At 43.1% G+C, this 19,033-nt stretch overlaps 1 protein-coding gene and 1 long non-coding RNA gene across 3 annotated transcripts in view; one reads left to right on the top strand and one right to left on the bottom strand.

Annotated features, from left to right (window-relative positions):
- DMGDH (dimethylglycine dehydrogenase) overlaps positions 1-1,652 on the bottom strand; it is a 64,147-nt gene extending 62,495 nt beyond the window's left edge. For both annotated transcript variants that reach the window (XM_046000310.1, XM_046000313.1), the window contains exons 1-2: positions 1,261-1,652; positions 166-340 (exon numbers count right to left, since the gene is read on the bottom strand). In XM_046000310.1, the coding sequence (XP_045856266.1) occupies positions 166-340; positions 1,261-1,361 (276 nt within the window). In that variant the 5' untranslated portion in view covers positions 1,362-1,652. The remainder of the gene's footprint in view (positions 1-165; positions 341-1,260) is intronic.
- Positions 1,653-12,009: 10,357 nt separating this feature from the next.
- LOC123938702 lies at positions 12,010-16,825 on the top strand. The gene is made up of 5 exons (XR_006817762.1): positions 12,010-12,164; positions 12,631-12,764; positions 13,693-13,871; positions 15,049-15,185; positions 15,669-16,825. It is a non-coding gene; the product is annotated as an uncharacterized LOC123938702 (long non-coding RNA).
- The last annotated feature ends 2,208 nt before the right edge of the window (positions 16,826-19,033 follow it).

The following is a 19,033-nucleotide window of genomic DNA, read 5'->3' as shown; positions in this document are numbered from 1 at the left end:
TCATGCCCTGGAAGTACACCAACTAAATTGTAATTGCCCCTTCCAACACGACTGAAAGGAAACTTGCTCTACAGAGCTCGAAGTGGGGAGTTCTAAGGGGGAAGAAGAGTGATTGCCCTGGTGTATGGTTCAGTGCCTGGGATGGTTTCAAGGTGCTTTTCTTACTGCGTGCCAGGTAGATCCAGCTGTGAGCTCGGATTTTTCCAGGAGGACCACATCTTTCATCCCCGCTTTGGCGAGATGATAAGCCAGACTCACACCAACACAGCCGCCTCCAATGATCACAGTTTCTGCTCTGTCTTTCCATCTTGTTTCTGCAGATAAGGGTAGGTTCTCCTCTCTGGAAGACAATTTTTTAAAATGGTAGTTTTCCTAGGCAGTCATAGCTATAGTTTTTCTGACTCATGCATTTCTCCTTGTTTCTCTAATATCTTAATAGTACCTGGGAGGTTGGCATAGTGCTGCTTTAATCATTTGAGACATCTAAATCCTGACTGATGCAACCTGGTTGGGGAAGGAAGAGGAGGCATGTGAGCCCCATCCCATATAATTCTGGTCCATTGAAGCTAACAGAACTAAAGAACTGAACGTGCCTTTTTTTTTTTTAATTTCCAAAGGATCTAGAGAATAATTTTCCTCAGTCTACTTAAAGAACACACTTATAATCATTTTATTCCATGAAAACCCCTAATCAACGTGAAGATTTGCTTCTATAAACCTTGGATCTCCTCCATCCCCTGTGTTCCAGGCTGAAGAGAGCCAGGTGGAGTAAAATGTTACTTCCTCACTTAATTTCCTCACTGCTCACCTTCTTTTCTCATTTTATAATTATTGCTCAGTGCTTCAATATATTTATTTGCATGACTTTCTTCCTAGCTGGATCGTGAACTTCTCCAAGACACACTGTCAAAAGCAAGGTGTGATTTAGGAGAAGAGGAATATAGATACATCCCTGTTTGCTTATACATAGGCGATCTGGGCGGGGTGGGGGGGCGTTGAGGGGGGATTCAGAGGACACTGTTAACAGCTGACTAGGAAAAAGGATGGGGGTAGGAGTGGCTTCGCACCGGGAACCCTTGAATACTATTTCACTTTGTATGTGGGTGCATATAAAAGAAAACATAGAGAAATCTAGAAGAATCCAAACGCCCACTCCTCAGAGGCCAAAGCGCCCCTGACCCGGCACACTTCCTCAGGGCCTCGCTCCCGCCCCGCAGTCGCCCAGCCGCGGGCCTCGGCACTGGCCGGGCCCCCACTTACCCTTGGCGGCCGCAGGCTGAGCGCGGGCGGCCGGGGGAGCCCCGCAGCGGGAGGCTCGGCAATAGGAGGCCCCGCAGCCGCTGTGCTCCCGAGCGGAGCATGGCGAGGCCAGGGAGGCCGAGGCCGAGGCCGCGGGCGCGGGCACCAGCTCGAGACCAGCCGAAACCCTGGGGCGGCAGGGCCAGCCGCTCGGCTGAGAGGGGGAACCCTCCCCCGGGGCGAAGGGCGGGCTCGAGGGCTGGCGCGCTCTCCCGGACCCGGCGCCCACACAGTCGCGGCGCGATGGCACCGGCCGGATTCCCCGGGGCCAAAAGGTGAGTTTCCGGGCGTCGGCTAGGTGTTCAGCCCCGCGGTCCGCAGGGCTCCCGGTGCCCGAAGTTCAAACCCCACCTCAGCTCTTGGCTGGGAACCTAGACGGCTCCGCGCCTGGGTTTCCGCGATTGCCAGTTGCCGCGGGTGACAGACAATACTACCTTGGCGACAGGGTTAGATAACAATTTCGGGTAGCATTTATGGAGCCCTGACCCGGTGCCCCATGCTGCTTTACGCAAATTATCTCGTTTTCACGATTATTCCCATTTTTCAGATGAGGAAACTGAGGCCCAGAGAGTCAGGCAACTAGCTCAAGGTCACCCCATTCTACTCCAGGGTGAGATGTTTGGGGGAGAGGGGAGGTGAAGTCCAGTTTCGGATTCAGGGGCCATGCTCACATTTTCTATCCTCAGCCCACCAACACCGTCAGGTCTTCGGGTCAACTGGCCCCAGAGCTCGGTTCCCTCAGGTTTTGGGAAGGGTGGCAGCCTGGCCCTGCAAGCAGGCGGGCGGGGGGGGGGGGGGGGGGGGCGCTGGCTTGAAACCAGTCCCGGGTGCAGACCCTCCCATGCCCGAGGCTGCAGAGAGGGGGTGTGTAGGGGAGTGCGCAGGTAGGGGGGTGCGTAAGGTGGTTTGGAGGGGCTCGGCCTCCTCACATCAGTCAGATGGATCTTTCTGGCCCCTTCTCTAGGCTTCATTCCCCATCTGTTCACCAACTGTGAGCCTTGTTCCCACCCCACCCTGGCCCTGCTTCTCTGCTGGGTTTGTGCTTGCTGAGGAGAAGGGGTGACAAAACAAAATTAGGAAAGGCATGAACTTGGACGCAGGACATCTCCAGGATCTCTCAAAGCAACCCACCTGTGCCCCAAAATTCAGTGAGGGTGGGGAAGGGAGCAGCTATACAGGCGTGGAAATGTGAACCACTGATCTATTTATAATAAAAAGCTAGGAATAACCAAGATGCCCAACGATGGTGGGCTCCCTAAATAAAGGTGCACCCACTTACTAACTTATTACGCAGCCAATTAAGAAGCTAAGTATGGGAACAAACAAACTGCTTTGGCAAGGTTACCTTTTGAAAGGAGTTATACTTTGTCATGGACTGATCTCAACTATGTAAAAATATTTATATATGCAGTGCAAGGAAGGAAATAATAATGGTGATAATTACATAAGATATGCAACATGGGTTTAACAATTAATGAAAAAATCTTTGGATATGTTTTTTTGATTATGAAAGTAAAATATAGGCATTGAAGAAAATGAGCTTAATAAAAAGATAAAGACATTGTGCTGATTTCTTCCTCTAAATTTTCTGCAATACTGTGCTCACCTTGAGCTCATTTTTAAAAAAAGATTTTTAAAATATGCTGTCGCCGTCCAATTTCTTCCCAGCCCCTGCTCTTGCAACACCAAGACTATCATATGATAACCCATGCTAATGTGTACCTGAGAGTTAAAATGTTAGTGGAAAGGTGCTAATCTCACCTCTCCTGTCCGCTAACAGGTACATCTTAAGAATTCATTTGATTGCCACAGGGGACACCTCCAGTAGCCTCATTAATCCCCAAGAGCAGTCCTAGTGGCAGCTTCAGGCAGAAAGGATGCCTGGTAGCCTCCAGTCAGAAGGTGAAGTTGGTCTGCTCTTCTGTGTGTGAACAGAGGCACCTGGGAGCCAGACCTTAAATCCAGAAGTCTAGAGACCGAGGTCTGCAAAAATGAAGAAAAAATGCTTCTCGGAGCTCACTGTCAGCTCCAAGGCAGAGTCACTGCCAAAATGAAAGACAGAATGGAATGAAAATAGAAATGTACTGGAAGTTAATTTACAGTGATCTGTGTTTTCCACAGTCCTCTCTCATACTAGCGTGGTCTTTAGATCCTCCTGGTGTAGTAATTAATTGAGGTGGTAAATAGAGCAGTGAAGGAGGAACTAAAAGATGCTCTGAATTCAAATCTTGATGATGTGGTTATTTTGCTAATGGCTGTTTAGAAAACAGGCAAAATTTAAAATTTTGGACAAACATCTAGGTAACAGATCAAAATGCCTTGACTTGTTATCACGAGGATACAATCAAAATAAGCCCTGTCCTTTTCTTAAAACCCTAGCTAATTTTCTGTTCCAGAGTGCCATTTTTTCCCCTCTTCAGGACCAGACTTGCAGCATTTATGAAACAAGGGACATTTTCAAAAGTCTTCCCTGTCTGCTAACTCTCGGCAGTTTATGAAGGGCCTACTCTTGGTGAGCTGCCGTATGTGGTGGTAGGGAGACAGACAAATGAGATTTGTCACCTGAGCCTCAAGCATTTTAAAGCCAAAGAGAGGAGACGGAAAGGTAACCAGATCATGCAATACAGGTGATAGATGCAGGAATGGATGGTGTTTGGCCTTAGGCAGAACAAAGCAGGAGGCAATCCCAGATGAGAGTAGGTCAGGCACGGTTTCGCTCTGCGGCAATGGAAGATACGCCAGCGTGGGCTGGAGTGAGATGGAGGCCATTTCAACAATGTAGGGGCAGTGAGGACGGGAGGGGGCTTCACTTCTAAGAAGTGTTAAATAGATACACTTGTCATAACCCTGGGACAGACTGGACGTAGGAGGTGAGATACTATCCTGTAACACCCAGATTGTATGGCAGTGTTTTTCCCCCTCTAGAACTAAATTTGATTCTTAACATGGTTAACTTAACTGAAGTGTTAGATTTTTCAAGACAACATTTTATGCAAATGACTCTGCCTCTGATTCTCTCTTCCATAGTCCTCTGCAGCATATATTTATCACGCGAGTTGTGAGGGCTTTTTGACCTGGCAGGTGAAAAGGTCTCGGGAGAGTTTAAAGTCGAAGTCCTTTTTATGTTTCAAAAGTTCAGAATTAAAAGAGTGAATTGCATTGTATAGAGGGAAGAGAGAAAGAGGTGAGAGTCATAACAAATCTTAACATTTCTTCCACATTCATCTAAAATTCATTTTTAGATATGAAGTACAGAAAAAGTACCCAGAGTCAGAGCCCTCTCTGTCAAAACAGTGTCTTTGGCTAACACAGTTAACACAGCTGGTCTCCATCCCACTTCCAAATTCCATTCCAAAATGGAAATGCTGTGGATAAGGTGGCGTCAAGAACAAGGCTTGCTAATGTACCTTCTGGGACTGCAGACTGGTTAGAAGAAGCAACTAAATGCTTTTCTCCCCAACTCGTGCACTGCTCTGTGTCCAACCATACACGGGCTGAAATGAACTGGCCTTGATTTTCAATAAAAGGTTGTATCTTGGGATGCCTGAGTGGCTCAGTCTTTAACCGTCTACCTTCGGCTCAGGTCGTGATTCCAGGGTCCTGGGATCAAGCCCTGCATCAGGCTCCCTGCTCAGTGGGGAGTCTGCTTCTCCCTCTGCCTGCCACTCCTCCTATCTGTGTTCTCTCTCTCTCTCTGACAATAAATAAATTTAAAATCTTTTTTTTTAATATTTTATTTATTTATTTGACAGAGAGAGAGCTCACAAGTAGGCAGAGAGGCAGGCAGAGAGAGAGGGAGAAACAGGCTCCCCACTGAGCAGAGAGCCCGATGCGGGGCTTGATCCCAGGACTCTGAGATCATGACCTGAGCCGAAGGCAGAGGCTTAAACCACTGAGCCACCCAGGCGCCCCTAAAATCTTTTTTTTTTTAAGATTTTATTTATTTATTTGACAGACAGAGATCACAAGTAGGCAGAGAGGCAGGCAGAGAGAGAGGAGGAAGCAGGCTTCCCGCTGAGCAGAGAGCCCAATGTGGGGCTCGATCCCAGGACCGTGGGATCATGACCTGAGCTGAAGGCAGAGGCTTTAACCCACTGAGCCACCCAGGCGCCCCTAAATTTAAAATCTTAAAAAAATTAAAAAAAAAATCCCTACCTTTAACTAAGGCAGTCTATACAAGAGGAATGGGGATGGCCATGGGGGTGTTTGCAGTGTTTCTATAGGATGGTCAGTAAAGTCCTCCCTGAAAAGATGACCCTTGACCAAAGTCCTGAAGAAAGTGAGAGGGTGACCCATGCAAGTATCTGGGAGAGTCATGCTTTAGACAATGGAAACTGTAAGGCCTTGGAGAACTGCTCTAATTCAAGTATGTCTGGGCCCAACAGAGAAGTGGGAGTAGAAAGAGGCTAGATTAGGAATTTGGAAGATCCAAAGTCTGCTTGTTTACATGCTTAGCTCTGTGACCTTGGACAAGTCACTTAGCCTCTCTGAATGTCTGTTTCCACATTTATAAAGTGGGAATAAAAACCATCTGCCTTGCCTAGCTCACAGAGTTGTCCAGAGTACCAAATAAAAACATGTATGTGAACATGCTGGAAAATGTATGGCATTGTTATGAAACTATGTGTCCCTTAGGATTGTGTGTAGTGATTACACAAAAAAGAGGCTATTTTTTCCACAATCCTTGGTTGCTGCAGCTAGCTACTCAAAGTTGTCATTAACACACACACACACACACACACACACACACACACTGCTGCTAGTTACACCAGCTGTTAGTCAGCTTCCAATGGGATGGATGAAAGATGACTGCTATTCCTCCAGGACTGATGGTAGCATTCCAAATAGGAAGGAGAAGGAAGAATGGCCAGATTTTTAGAAGGGAGTGCCCCTCTATATCAGGAAAGCAAAACTTTTCAGAATCTTTAACTGACTTCCACCTATATCTCACTGGCCAGCACCATGTCAAATGGCCACCCCCAGCAGCAAGGGAGCCCAAGGATTTGTTTTAAGTTAGGGACATTGTCTCCCCAAATCAAATACATTAACACAGAAGAGGAGAGAAAATACATATTAATTAGGCAACTATCACTGTCTGCCACAAATATGTTGAAAAACCAAACTAATTATAGAATCAGCACTTTCACTGTAACTTGACTCAGATTAAATGTTATTTGAGAAAAACTATTCGCAGCACTTTGCACAAAACGAATATCTGGAGTGTCCAAGAAATATAATATACTCAATCTTTCTGAAATATTATTAGACGTTGAGGATTTGTTACAGAACCGGAGCTGTAAGAAAACAGTACCAATTTCCCTAAAATTGGAGACTGCTTTTAGGAGAAAAAAAAAAGGTGTGTATCCTAAGTGACTTCTTTCTTTCCATCAGGGTATTTTGGAACGTCTGGGTAGCGGAGAGGTTGTAGTTGGAGGTGACAGCTTTCTCATAACTCTGGAGAAGAGGGGCGACGTGAAGGCTGGGCTCTGGACTCTGGAAGTGGCAGCAGACCGTCCCGACCCAGGTCACTGGAGGCATCCCCCAAGACAGTGTTTAATTTAGAGGGTGACAGTTTGTTTAAATCTGACTGAGAGAAGATAAATAAATGATTCTGAGTGTTGTCTAAGGACCGTGTCACTTGCCAGAGTTGCCAAGATGTCAAGACGGTGACAGTACATGGGCTGAAGCATTTAGAAGAAAACGACCTCTCCCTTCTCCAGTGCCCCCCTCCACACACACACTAGCATCTTCAGGTACAGCGAGTGCTAAAATACACACCTTAATATTTGTTCCATGAATATCCACCCTGTGGGTATTCAAGAGTTTCCTTAACAAAGTGAAACTGCTATTGCTTCACATTAATGCCTCTGGCTAATTTGTGTCTTGTACTGTAACAGTGTGTTTGGTAAAGATGACTAATGGTAACCACCAGATTAATACAGCATAGATAGTAGACATTTGGGTTTTGTTGGGGGAGAGGGGTGTGAAGAGAACAACACAGTTTCACCTCATCCCCTGGAGCTAGAAAAAAAAAAAAACCAGTAAGAGTTGGAGGTAAAAACTGTGATGGGATTGGCGAGTAACATCAAACTGGAGTTTTGATTCTATTTTTACTCTTCTTTGAGAGCAGTCTCCTAAACTAAAGTGGAAAATAAAGAGAAAGAATGAAATGGTTGCAAGCTGGGAATGGGTCTTTTGATTTGCTCTGATCATATTCATATATGCACCGTGTATCTGAGAAACCTGGGATCCTGTCTTGATGCTTCCACCCACCAGCTGTGTGACTGCACAAGTCATTTGACTTTCCTAAGGAGAAGTTTCTGGGTTTTTTTTTTTAAGATTCATTCATTTATTTTTGAGCAAGAGTGTGAGTGGGGGGAGGAGCAGAGGGAGGACAAGCAGACTCCATGCTGAGCGTGGAGCCCAATGTGGGGCTCAATCTCACGACCTTGAGATCATGACCTGAGCCAAAACCCACAGTTGGTTGCTTAACCGAAGGAGTCACTCAGCACCCTCAGGCTTAGATTCTTGACCCATGTCAAAGGGGGATATGACATGAACTAGCTGTGAGGTCTCCTGAGTTAACCAGCATAAAAAGCCCAACACATCATACCCACTGACCAATTTTATTGTTTCATCAGACACTCAGAGTTATATGGTAGGACCAAGTTTTGCTTCTCTGGCACTTAGCACCAAGTTTTCATCTGGCCCACAGAGAACTTGTTCTTAATTTTAGAAGATCTTTTTGCTAAACCAGAAAGAAAATGTTGAAATAGCAAGGATGAGGACTGAGGTTTGGGAAGAGATGAAGAGAAAGGAGGGAAGGATGTCCTGACAGCCCAACGGAAGCTCTCTGACTGACCGTGTGTCCCCCGATGCCTGCCATTGAATCAGTTTGGTGGGGGCACCACCGACACACACCTTGTCCGCCATGAGAATTTCCTCATGGAAGGATTTCCTGACTGTAAGTAGACTAGCCACATCCTCCACAACACAGGCAAATGAATAAACCCTCTGTAGACCAAAAGACCAAGGGGCAATTTGTCACCCAGACCTTAATGTCTGCCTATGGCTACACCAGACCATTGAGGCCCATGGACAGGACAATATGAGGCCACTCCAAACAGTCCCAATTTAGTATTGACTCTTCCATTTCCTGTCCTTGAACTCTACTGACCTTAAGCTGCAATTTTTTAGAACTAGGTTTGAAATTGTGTGTGATTGAAAGAGATTGTGAGTGCGTAAGCTGCATTTGCTGCACATGATAGCTCATATAAGTTTTATCTTCCTAATTTTAATTTTAAAAAACTACTTTGTAGTTCGTCAGCTTCACATGGAATTCTTGAGAGCTGGATCAAATGTCATGCAGACTTTCACTTTTCTACCAGTGAGGGCAATAAAGATAGCAAGATAAACTGTCATTTTTGCGGGGGTGGGGATGGGGGGTGGGAGGAGGGCAGGGTTTAGTGTCAGGGATCATCTGTAATAAAAATAACCTCTTGAGGGTAAGGTATGGAACTGGCCTTATATGTTACTAAACTTATAACAAACTCCACATAAAATGTTTATTAAGAAATTATTATGTGAATGAATATTTACTACATAAATGAGCTTTTCTCTGCATCTTTAGCTGGGGTGGAGGGGAAGATAGGACGGGGAAGGAATAAGCCATTGGAAGGACATGGTTATCCTGTGCTATTTTTCTGTAGAGAAAACACTTCTAGATGTCCTTTTCACCTTATTTAACCATCTTCTCTTCTAACTTGTCCATCTAGAGACAGGGTGGTCCGTGGGAACACAGCACTGGCCTGGGAATGAGAAGTGGGTTTGATGCCCAACTTTGCCACCTGCTGGGCATGTGACTTTGTGCAGGACGCTTGGCTGCTCAGAGCACTGATCTTCTCTGTGCAAAATGGAGATCATTTATGCTTAAATGCACAGGGTTATTGAGAAAACTAAGCAGGGGAAGAACGTGGAAGTACTGTGTGATACTGCATGCATGTAAAGTGTTCATACTTGTCAATGCTCATGCCCATTTACTCAATCAACCAACCAACATTTATTGAGTACCTGTTATAGTCCAATCTCTATGCTCAAAACAAAGATGAAAGAAAGCCACAGAGCCTGTTCGAAAAGTGGCTCACGGTCCAGTGAGAGAGGCAAACACAAACATTTACTAAAATGCCATGTGGTGAGTACATTAATGGAAATACAAGCTCACTGGTAGGAAAGGAGAAGGTCCCCAACTCTGCTGGTCTTCTCAAATTGCAGGGTTTTTTAATTTAATTTTATTTCGATTCAATTAACATAGAGTGTATTATTAATTTCAGAGGTAGAGTTCAGTGATTCATCAGTTGCATATAACAGCAAATGCTCATCCCATCACATGCCTTCCTTAATGTCCATCACCCAGTTACCCCATCCCCCTCAAACTGCAGTTTAAACCATGACTGGGACTCGTCTGATTTGCTCATTGCCCCCTTTGTTATCTATTACATTTACCATGATAATGCCAGGCTCACCATCCAAACTCTTGCTCTAGGACCTCAGTGAGAAGATGTGAACGCTGCTGCCTGTGGCCTTGCCAGGGAAGTGGCTGGCAAAGGTGATGCTTTAATAGCAGAGGGATCAGCCAGACATCAGTGTGCAGACACCATGAGGATGAAGCTAGAGTTAAAAAACTCTCTAGACTCCAGCTAGAGGTTTTTACAAAGAAAAATGCAGACTTCTTGATTGCTGGGTTAGCTTAGTATTTTAGGGAGAGGAGTCACCCTCTTCTGACAAATCCCACTACATAGTCTTCACCTTTCATGAAGGTATTGGATTGCTTTGTGCCCTCATTTCCTCAGAGTACAGGGTCAAAGGTTTATGTACATGCATTGCTGTCAAGGCAAACATCTCTCACTTGCATGCTGGGTTTTAGTGAAGTCCAAGGGCAGACCCAGAAGAGGCCCAGCCATAGCCTTGGTTTTCTTTGGATGGCTGTAGCAGCTGATTCACAGGGGACCCTACAACGTTGGGTGAGAGGTTCAGGGAGTAACCTCTCCTGTGGGAGGGGCACGGCTGGACAGAGCTGTGCGGGGGTGGAGGTTGCGAGTGAGCAAAGCTTAGGAGGTAGGTGGCTAGTCAGGTTCATGAGGCCCCACTAATACTACTCAGTACCAGCAAGTTTCCTTGCCCTTCTCTGTCCATGCTATGCTCACTCCCATCCCTCTGCTTTCACTCAAGCTATGACACATGAGGGATATTTTGAAGAAAGAAAGAGAATTGGTCATTCATTGGACATGAAGGCCCATAACATTCTTTTCCTTCCACTTCTAAAAATGAAAAAGCCCTCATTCCCCATTTCCCATCTTTGCTACCACCTGGAGTCGAGCTCTCAGCCCAAGTCTCTAGCCCCCAACAAGGCCAATAACCTCCCAGCTGCTGTTTCCCTTACCACTCTCTTAATCTGTTGAAAAGCTTGTTTCATCAAACTTCCCAAAGCTCAGGGCCACCCAAGCCTGGCAGACGCACTTGGCAACAGTCACCTGCACAGAGGGGCACAAACTCCAACTGATAGGTTCTCCAGACAGATGGGAACACAAGTTCATTTTGTTAAGAACCTCTCTGTGGACTCTCTCTGCCATTCCTCACACATTGCTTCTGCAGAATCTAAGTCAAGAAGACTTGGATTTTTGCTGGCTTTTCTTCACTTACTTAAGGTCAGCTTTTCAACTGAGGCCTTTAAGGGCATTGCTGGGAAGACCCCTACAAATGACCTGGGTTTACCAGGCAAGGTGTCCTGTCCACCCTCAACAAAGAAACTCAGCAGCTATTCCTCCCTGCTCTGTGCCACAGCGGTCTCACTGGGGGAAATACCATCTAAAGAGAAGCGAATATAAAATCACTTTGAAGTAGAAAGTATAATAAACTATTCATTATTTTTCAGAGATTACCCCAGCTCCATAAAGATGAGTATAAAATTTATTAGTAAGGGGCGCCTGGGTGCTCAGTCGGTTAAGTGCCCCAATCAGTTTCAGCTCGGGTTGTGATCTCAGAGTCGTGAGATCCAGCCCCACACTGTGCTCTCAGTGGGGAGTCTGTCTGGGATTCTCTCTCTCTCTCTCTTGCCCTCTACCTCTTCCCCTACTCATGTGTGCTCTCTCTCTCTCTTAAATAAATAAATCTTTAAAAATAATAATAATATTTATTTCTAAAATGTTCATTCCTGGGGCGCCTGGGTGGCTCAGTAGGTTAAGTGCCTTCCTTCGGCTCAAGTCATGATCCCAGGGTTTGGGATCCAGTCCTGCATCCAGCTTCCTGCTCAGTGGGGAGCTCCCTGTCCCACTGCCCCTCCCCCACTACTCATGTTCTCGCTTGCTCTGCTCTCTCTCTCAAATAAATAAATAGAAGATCGTAAAAAAAAAAAAACCTTTAGTTCCTTCAAAATTATGATTTTAAATACTCAATTACATTAAAAACCTTTGTGTTGTTTTTCTGTTTTTTTCCCATAACAGTCTTCATCTTGCTGAATCGATGATCTCTGAATGCAAATCTTTATATTACTATTAAAGGAATTAAAATGTTTACTCAGAAGAGTATCTTTAGTTTGATGAAGACCTGTTCTTCAGCAAGTTTTATCACATATACTTGGTCATTCTTGTAATGATTTTGCAACATATTTATTCCACCTTTCAAAATCTGCTTTACATTTGGACCAATAGGAAAAGTGAAATCTCCCTTAGTATTTTGAGCATGCCGAAGAAGCTGTATGGGCTGTGGAAGTCTTAAAAGAATCGGGTAAACCAGTGGCAGCTACCATGTGCATAGGCCCGGACGGAGACATGCGCAGTGTGACATCAGGAGAATGTGCTGTTAAGCAGGTAAAGGCAGGTAAATGAACCCATAATGTGGTCATCAATTCAGCTCTTGTTTAAGAAATTTTTTTAAAATATTTTATTTTTTTTTTTTTAAAGATTTTATTTATTTATTTATTTGACAGAGAGAGAGAGAACACAAGTAGGCAGAGAGGCAGGCAGAGAGAGAGAGGGGGAAGCAGGCTCCCTAGGGAGCCTGATGTGGGACCCGATCCCAGGACCCTGAGATCATGACCTGAGCCGAAGGCAGCAGCTTAATCCACTGAGCCACCCAGGCGCCCCCTCTTGTTTAAGAAATTTAACAAAGGTTGCTTAATCTTGTGAGAGCAGTTCAGAAATAGAATTAACTGGTACTGGTTTCCCTCTTGGTAAAACGTGGGAAGTAGAGCAGGATAACTAATCTCTAAGGCAATTTCCAACTATTAAAGAATAAAATAAGTAAAATGTACAAGTTCTTTATTTCTTTGCCTAGGGATGGCCCCTGTGGGCGTTCAAGCACCAACTTGAAGCAATGAGGCTCATGAAGGAGGGCCCATAGGGCTGCAGGGTTGAAGGCACACCTGATGGTGCAGGCCCTGGGCTTCCACACCCCTGACTGTGGCAAAGGTGGGTTTGTGGGTCTTCCAGAATATCCCTTTGGTAAGTTCAGGGCATAGGAGCGGTCCTTGTGTTTTCTTTTTCTCTTTCTTTCTTTTCTTTTTGAGATTTTATTTATTCATTTGAGAGAGTGAAAGAGGGAACAGGGAGAGTAGCAGAAGGAGAAGCAGACTCCCCACTGAACAGGGAGCCCAATGCAGGACTCAATTCCAGGACTCTGGGATCATGACCTGACCCGAAGGCCGACGCTTAACGACTGAGCTACCCAGGTGCCCTGTCCTCATGTTTTCTTATGCTGACAACATGGAAAAGACTATAATGAACAGCTATGGTACAGTGTAATGAAAAGAGACGGAATAAGACCCAAAACAGTCAATGTTAATGAAAAAAAAAAAGATAATCTAAAGTTCATCATATTTTAATTTTAATTTTAATTTTTTTATTTTTAAAATATTTTATTTATTTATTTGACAGAGAGAGGTCACAAGTAGGCAGAGAGGCAGGCAGAGAGAGAAGGAGAAACAGGCTCCCCACTGAGCAGAGAGCCCGATGTGGGGCTCGATCCCAGGACCCTGAGATCATGACCTGAGCCGAAGGCAGAGGCTTAAACCACTGAGCCACGCAGGCGCCCCTTAATTTTATTTTTAAAAAGGATTTTATGTATTTATTTATTCGTCAGAGAGAGAAAGAGAGAAAGATAGAGCACAAGCAGGGGGAACAGCAGGCAGAAGAAGAAGCAGGCTCCCCGATGAGCAAGGAAGTCAATGTGAGACTCAATCCCAGGACCCTGGGATCATGACCTGAGCCAAGGGCAGCTGCTTAATGGACTGAGCCACCCAGACATCCCAATCATGTTTTAACTTTAAAACATGCCCATCAGAGGGCCTACGATGTGAATGTAGGGACGGTGACAGAAATGCTGTGATTATTGTTGCAGGACTAGAGCCCAGAGTTGGAACCAGACAGGATATTAAAAAATATGCCAAAGAGGCCTACAACCTAGGGGTCTGGTACATTTCTGGCCCCAGGCAGGGGATTTCTGGCCCCAGCTTCAGATAAACATGGCAGCTGGAGAAGTAGCCTTAATATGCACATCAAACCCTGGATTCGAGCCAGGTAGGAATTGTTTAATTAAGATCACTATTTTTCTCTAACCTCATTTTATTTATTGGTAGAAACACTATGCATGCAATAAATATTCAAAAAGTATAGAGTGTATAAGATTAAAACTAATGGCTGCCCCTCTCCTGACACCATTCCAATTCCCAGAGTTAATGACCTGTTTGCTGCTTGTGTTTTGAAGTCTTATACCTCATGTCTGGTTTTATAATTTTAAGCTGTAATTACTGCTAACCCTTTACAAAGCCTCAAGCGTTTAAATCATGTAATATTCCCCTTTTCTCCCTGTTCTACTTTTCCCAATTTTGATTACATTTTTACTTCTTCTGTTCATTATCTTTATAAGTTTGAATTTTCTATTTAACCTCCCATTTCTTTAATCTATTGATGTAAAGCAACATCTCTTACTTACACTCTGTAAAATAAGAATTAACTCTTTCCACTCCCCTCTACTCTTCCTCCCTCATCTACCTCTCGGCTTCTTTAAGTTACACTATTACTCTTAAATTGTCAAGGTTTAGAACCATTGTGTTCTGCTCTATAAATATAATTCTTTCAAGCTTTATAGATTTATTATAAAAATGTAAAGCTAGTAAATAACATTTACAATATTATTATAATTATCATATTAAACAAACAGGATTCATGAAATATAATAATTAGAAGGCAACTTTCTTTTTGTTTTCCTCTGTCTCTTTAAACCTGCTCATTGGGTGAAGTCTATCCTCTCTCCCTATCTGAAAATACTGACATGCCCTAGGACTTCACTGGGGCCATCTTAGGCAACAGAAAGCTCCATGACCACTTTATTTAGCAAACATAGTCTTAATTCAGGAATTAAATGTGTTCAGTTCCAGGGACACCTGTGTGTCTCAGTCAGTTAATGTCCGATTCTTGATCTCAGCCCAGGTTTTGATCTCAGGGTTGTGAGTTCAAGCCCTGCATTGGGCTGTCCACACTGGGCATGGAGGCTGATTTTTTAAAAAATGTTCAGTTCTACATAAAATCAAAATTTGGAACAAATGAAACTTGTATTTTCTCTGGTTTTCCAGCAGTTGCCTTCAAAAGGCAGGCAACTAGGGAAGGCCAGACCAGACTGATCCTTCTCTTTCTCTGTCTCATGCTTCCAGCCCTCTCTTCCCATCTTGCTAACCAGGATTTTTGACCTCTTCAGATTCAAGGGGAGAGAAGAGAGAATGGCAAGGGGAGTCAACTGCTTATACTTGGCTGGCAGCCTAACAGAAGACCGCATTTTCTGGGCCTGGCAGGTCTTCACCAGTGCTCCTTACAGGTTTCCACTGGAAGCTTTGGGTCTGTACTTCTCATGCCACAGGCATTGCATTCTTCTCTGTCTGCTACTTCCCTTTCAGATCCTGGCTTTTTCAGCAGGTTGCTCGAGATAACCCCTATTGGGGCGGGGGGGGTGGTCTACCTGTCCTTCCTGGTGATTCTAAATACCTCCAGATTTCAAACACATCTTTTTCTGAAAGGTGCTATGGAACCCAATGCTTGCTTTTGATAGAAATGTGAGAAAGGCATTAATGGACATAGTTTTTCAGTCTGTAGATTGAAACTGAAGTTCTGTATGTATTTGGCAAATACACACACATACACATATACATATACATATATTTATATATAAATATATATACACACATATATATTTATATATAAATATATATACACACATATATATTTATATATAAATATATACACACACACATATATATATAAAACATATTGGACTTATAAAGTAGATATACATTTTTAATTAATTATTTTTTTCAAACACAGGGCTAGAAGGCAGTATTGGGAAAATCTGCTGCCCCCTTCAGGCAGACCTTTCTGTCCTTCCGGACACCTAAGGAGTGGTGAGAGGAAACAGTGAAATGACAGAACAGAAAGAAATCCCCCTCAAGTCCGGTTCAGAACTCTTACTCGCCTTTACCCTCAGCGCACCTTGCTGTCTCCAGCTGAACAGCTAATGTGCTCCTGGACCTTCAGTTCAGGTCAACATATGCATCCTGCCTTCCTGCTGTGGACGAGCACCCAGCTGGGTGCTGCCAGAGATGCAAAGACAATGAGAAAGACTCCTGGTCCTCCAGTTACTTACTGTCCAGTAATGTCATGGTCCACTCTTTGGAAGGTCATCAAGAATAGCAAAACTTGTCTTTTAGGGTCAATCTGAGATGTTAAAATAACCAGAAGTCACTGAACACAAATCTACTGATGAATTCAGGCAACTAAGCTAGGCGCTAGAGGAAGATGGAGGAGCAGTAATTCTGCTTTTCTTACATGATTTGTATAATGACTCCAAGGGCAATCCCAAAGGGATAGATGCAAAAAGTGTTTTTGAAAATGGCAGAGTTATTGAAGTAAGTGTATAATCTTTCAAAGTGATTACTTCCAAAGATGATTTTACTTAAAGGTGTTAGGTCCTTTTAAAAAAAAAAAAAGGTGTTAGGTCCTAGAATTTTTTCAATGTGTTTTTATGAGGGGCACCTGGGTGGCTCAGTCGATTAAACGTCCGACTCTTGATTTCCACTCAGGTCATGATCTCAGGGTCATGAGATCAAGCCCTACGTCCGGCCCAGCATTGAGTCCTGCGTCTGCACTTGGCATTCTCTCTCTAGCTCTTCCTTTGCCCCTCCACCCTCAGTAAAAAACATAAATCTAAAAAATGTGTCATTACAATCACAAATAGCTAAATCATAAACTACTTAAGGACAATGACAATGTGATGTTCTTATATTTTTCCTTAAAGTATTTAGCACGATGCTGGGCTTAACAATAGACACTCTAGATGCTCAATGAAATACTTATTTTTGATTGTTAAAATAAATAAAAATAGATCGACAGTTTTAGAAGAACTTTTTAAAAGTCAGAATTCTAATCTATTGTAGTCTAGTATTTTCTTGACTTAGGTTTGTCATGTGCATCTCTTTATTTTTTCCAAAACAATGAATTAGTTAAAATTAAAATTAAAGATGATTTACTGTTATTGTTTGAGTATTTAAAATACCATGGAAACCCTTTGGAAAATAATAGCAAACATTTATTACTTATTGTGTTTAAGGCTATTGCTTCTCTCTCATTCTCACACTCTGTCTATCCAACCAGTCACCCATTCATCCATCCATCTACCTACCTATTCACACTCATTTGTCCCTTACAGGGGTTAAAATATGACAGTGTTTTTAATGCAGTAATTTAAATGTGAGGAGACTAAGGCTAAGTTAACTTGCCTGAGGTCCACAGTTAGTAAATGGTAGAACTGGGATCTGAACCCACATGGTCTGGCTCCGGAATCCATGTTCACAATGACTATTCTGCACAACCACTATCATATACACTACTGCTGCTTTTATTAGATGCTATCCAAATTTTTCTGTTGTGGAGTTTCATGGATTTTATCAGCTTTGCTTAATATGAATCAGCCCTTCAATCCTGTTTCTGTGAGGTAGATAACCTGGAACTCATTAAATGTTGCCACTGTACCCATAACCCCACTACACTGGAAATTAAAAGGTAAATCATTTACCATCCTTCCAAGGCCCTGGGGGTCCTTAAGGATGATTAATGCAAATCACTAAGCCTGAGTAGCTTTGCCAACATCTTCAACCAAGGCCATCCAACCACTGTTTGGACTTTTCCAGTCGGAACTCACTACCTTGCAAGATCACATATTCTTTTTTAAGATATATTTCATTCTTTGAAAGTTACTACGTACATTAGCCAGAAATCTACTTATCAACAGCTCTTGCCTATTTGTCCACACCCAAAGAAAAAAATTTATGGTTTCCTCCATATGAGAGAGCTTCAAAAATTTGAAGGTAGGTGTCATGCTTCCCTATACTTACTCTACCTCATTTCCCTCAACCAAAGACATAGACTTCTAAGATGTGCCTTGCCATACTAGCACTGTGAATTGGACAATTAATTTCTCCATCTTTATTTTCTTATCTCTTAAATGAGGATAACAACAGAACCATCCTCATTGGATTACTATGAGGATTAAGTAAAATAACAAGATATTTAGGAAGAGTGTCTAGCATATAGCAGGCATTCAGTGTACATAATACAGTGTAATATAATTACGTGCCTTGGTTCCCATTCCCTGTACCTTCATGACGACTCTTCTCCAGCCACACTCCAGCACCAAAGTCTCTCCTTAAGTTTAGTACCCGGTCCTGAACTCCACACTCCAGGAGTGGATGCTTGCACAACAGCTTGATAGATGAAATAAATAAATGAATAAATCTTAATTATATATGTAAGTCATTGTTTTCTACATAAACTTTATAAGTATTTTGAGAGTATAGTGGAAGCAAAGATCTCTTACAGTTTCAGCATAATGATTAAGTAGCTATGGAAAAAATTAACAAGAAATGTACGAGAGCTGTTGAAAGGAATTTGAGGGTGCCTCTGTAGGATACAGAATAAGACAAATACATCTACACATGCTTATGAAGAGAAAGACACAATCTTGTAAGATGCTAAGTTATTCTAAACCAATTAATAATTATAATATAATCCCAGTGAAAAATATCATTGGGATTGAGTGAAAATAGACATGCAAACTCTTGGGTTCATATCAGGAGAAAAACCATAGGGGTTATGGGAAAATGAGAAAAACAGAGGTAGTCAGGAAGTACGTGTATCCTTGCCAAAAAAAAAAAAAAATCACTATATGTAACATAGCTGGAGCGATTAAAGCCACAGGATATGGGGATTTAAAAAAAAGAAAAGAACGAAAGATCAATAAAAGTTAATGTATGATAAAGGAGGGATTTCAGGTCAGTGAAGAAAAACTGGACTGTTTAATAATGGACAATCATACAGAAAGAAAAAGGTAGATCTCTTAAAACAAGTTCAATGTTGATCAAAGGTTGATTTTAAACATAAATGCATGAAAGAATAGTCATTAAAGAAAAAAACATCAATTTTACCATGCAAACAATTTTAAATGTCTGCACAAAACTCCAAATCTTCTAAACAAAGGTAAAGTCAAAGGGGAACAATGTGTACAGGGTTAGTAACTACTGTTCCAGGAGGGGATCTTAAGCTGTCTTAGTTCAACTCTCTTCCCTTCTGTGCACATATTATGAAGGTGGGGCTCACCTATGAGACTGGGATTCAGAGTTCCATTCCACCCCATT

Source organism: Meles meles, chromosome 3, assembly GCF_922984935.1.
Source record: "Meles meles chromosome 3, mMelMel3.1 paternal haplotype, whole genome shotgun sequence".
NCBI classification, from domain to species: Eukaryota; Metazoa; Chordata; class Mammalia; order Carnivora; family Mustelidae; genus Meles; species Meles meles.
This window is presented reverse-complemented; position numbering and strand designations above follow the sequence as displayed.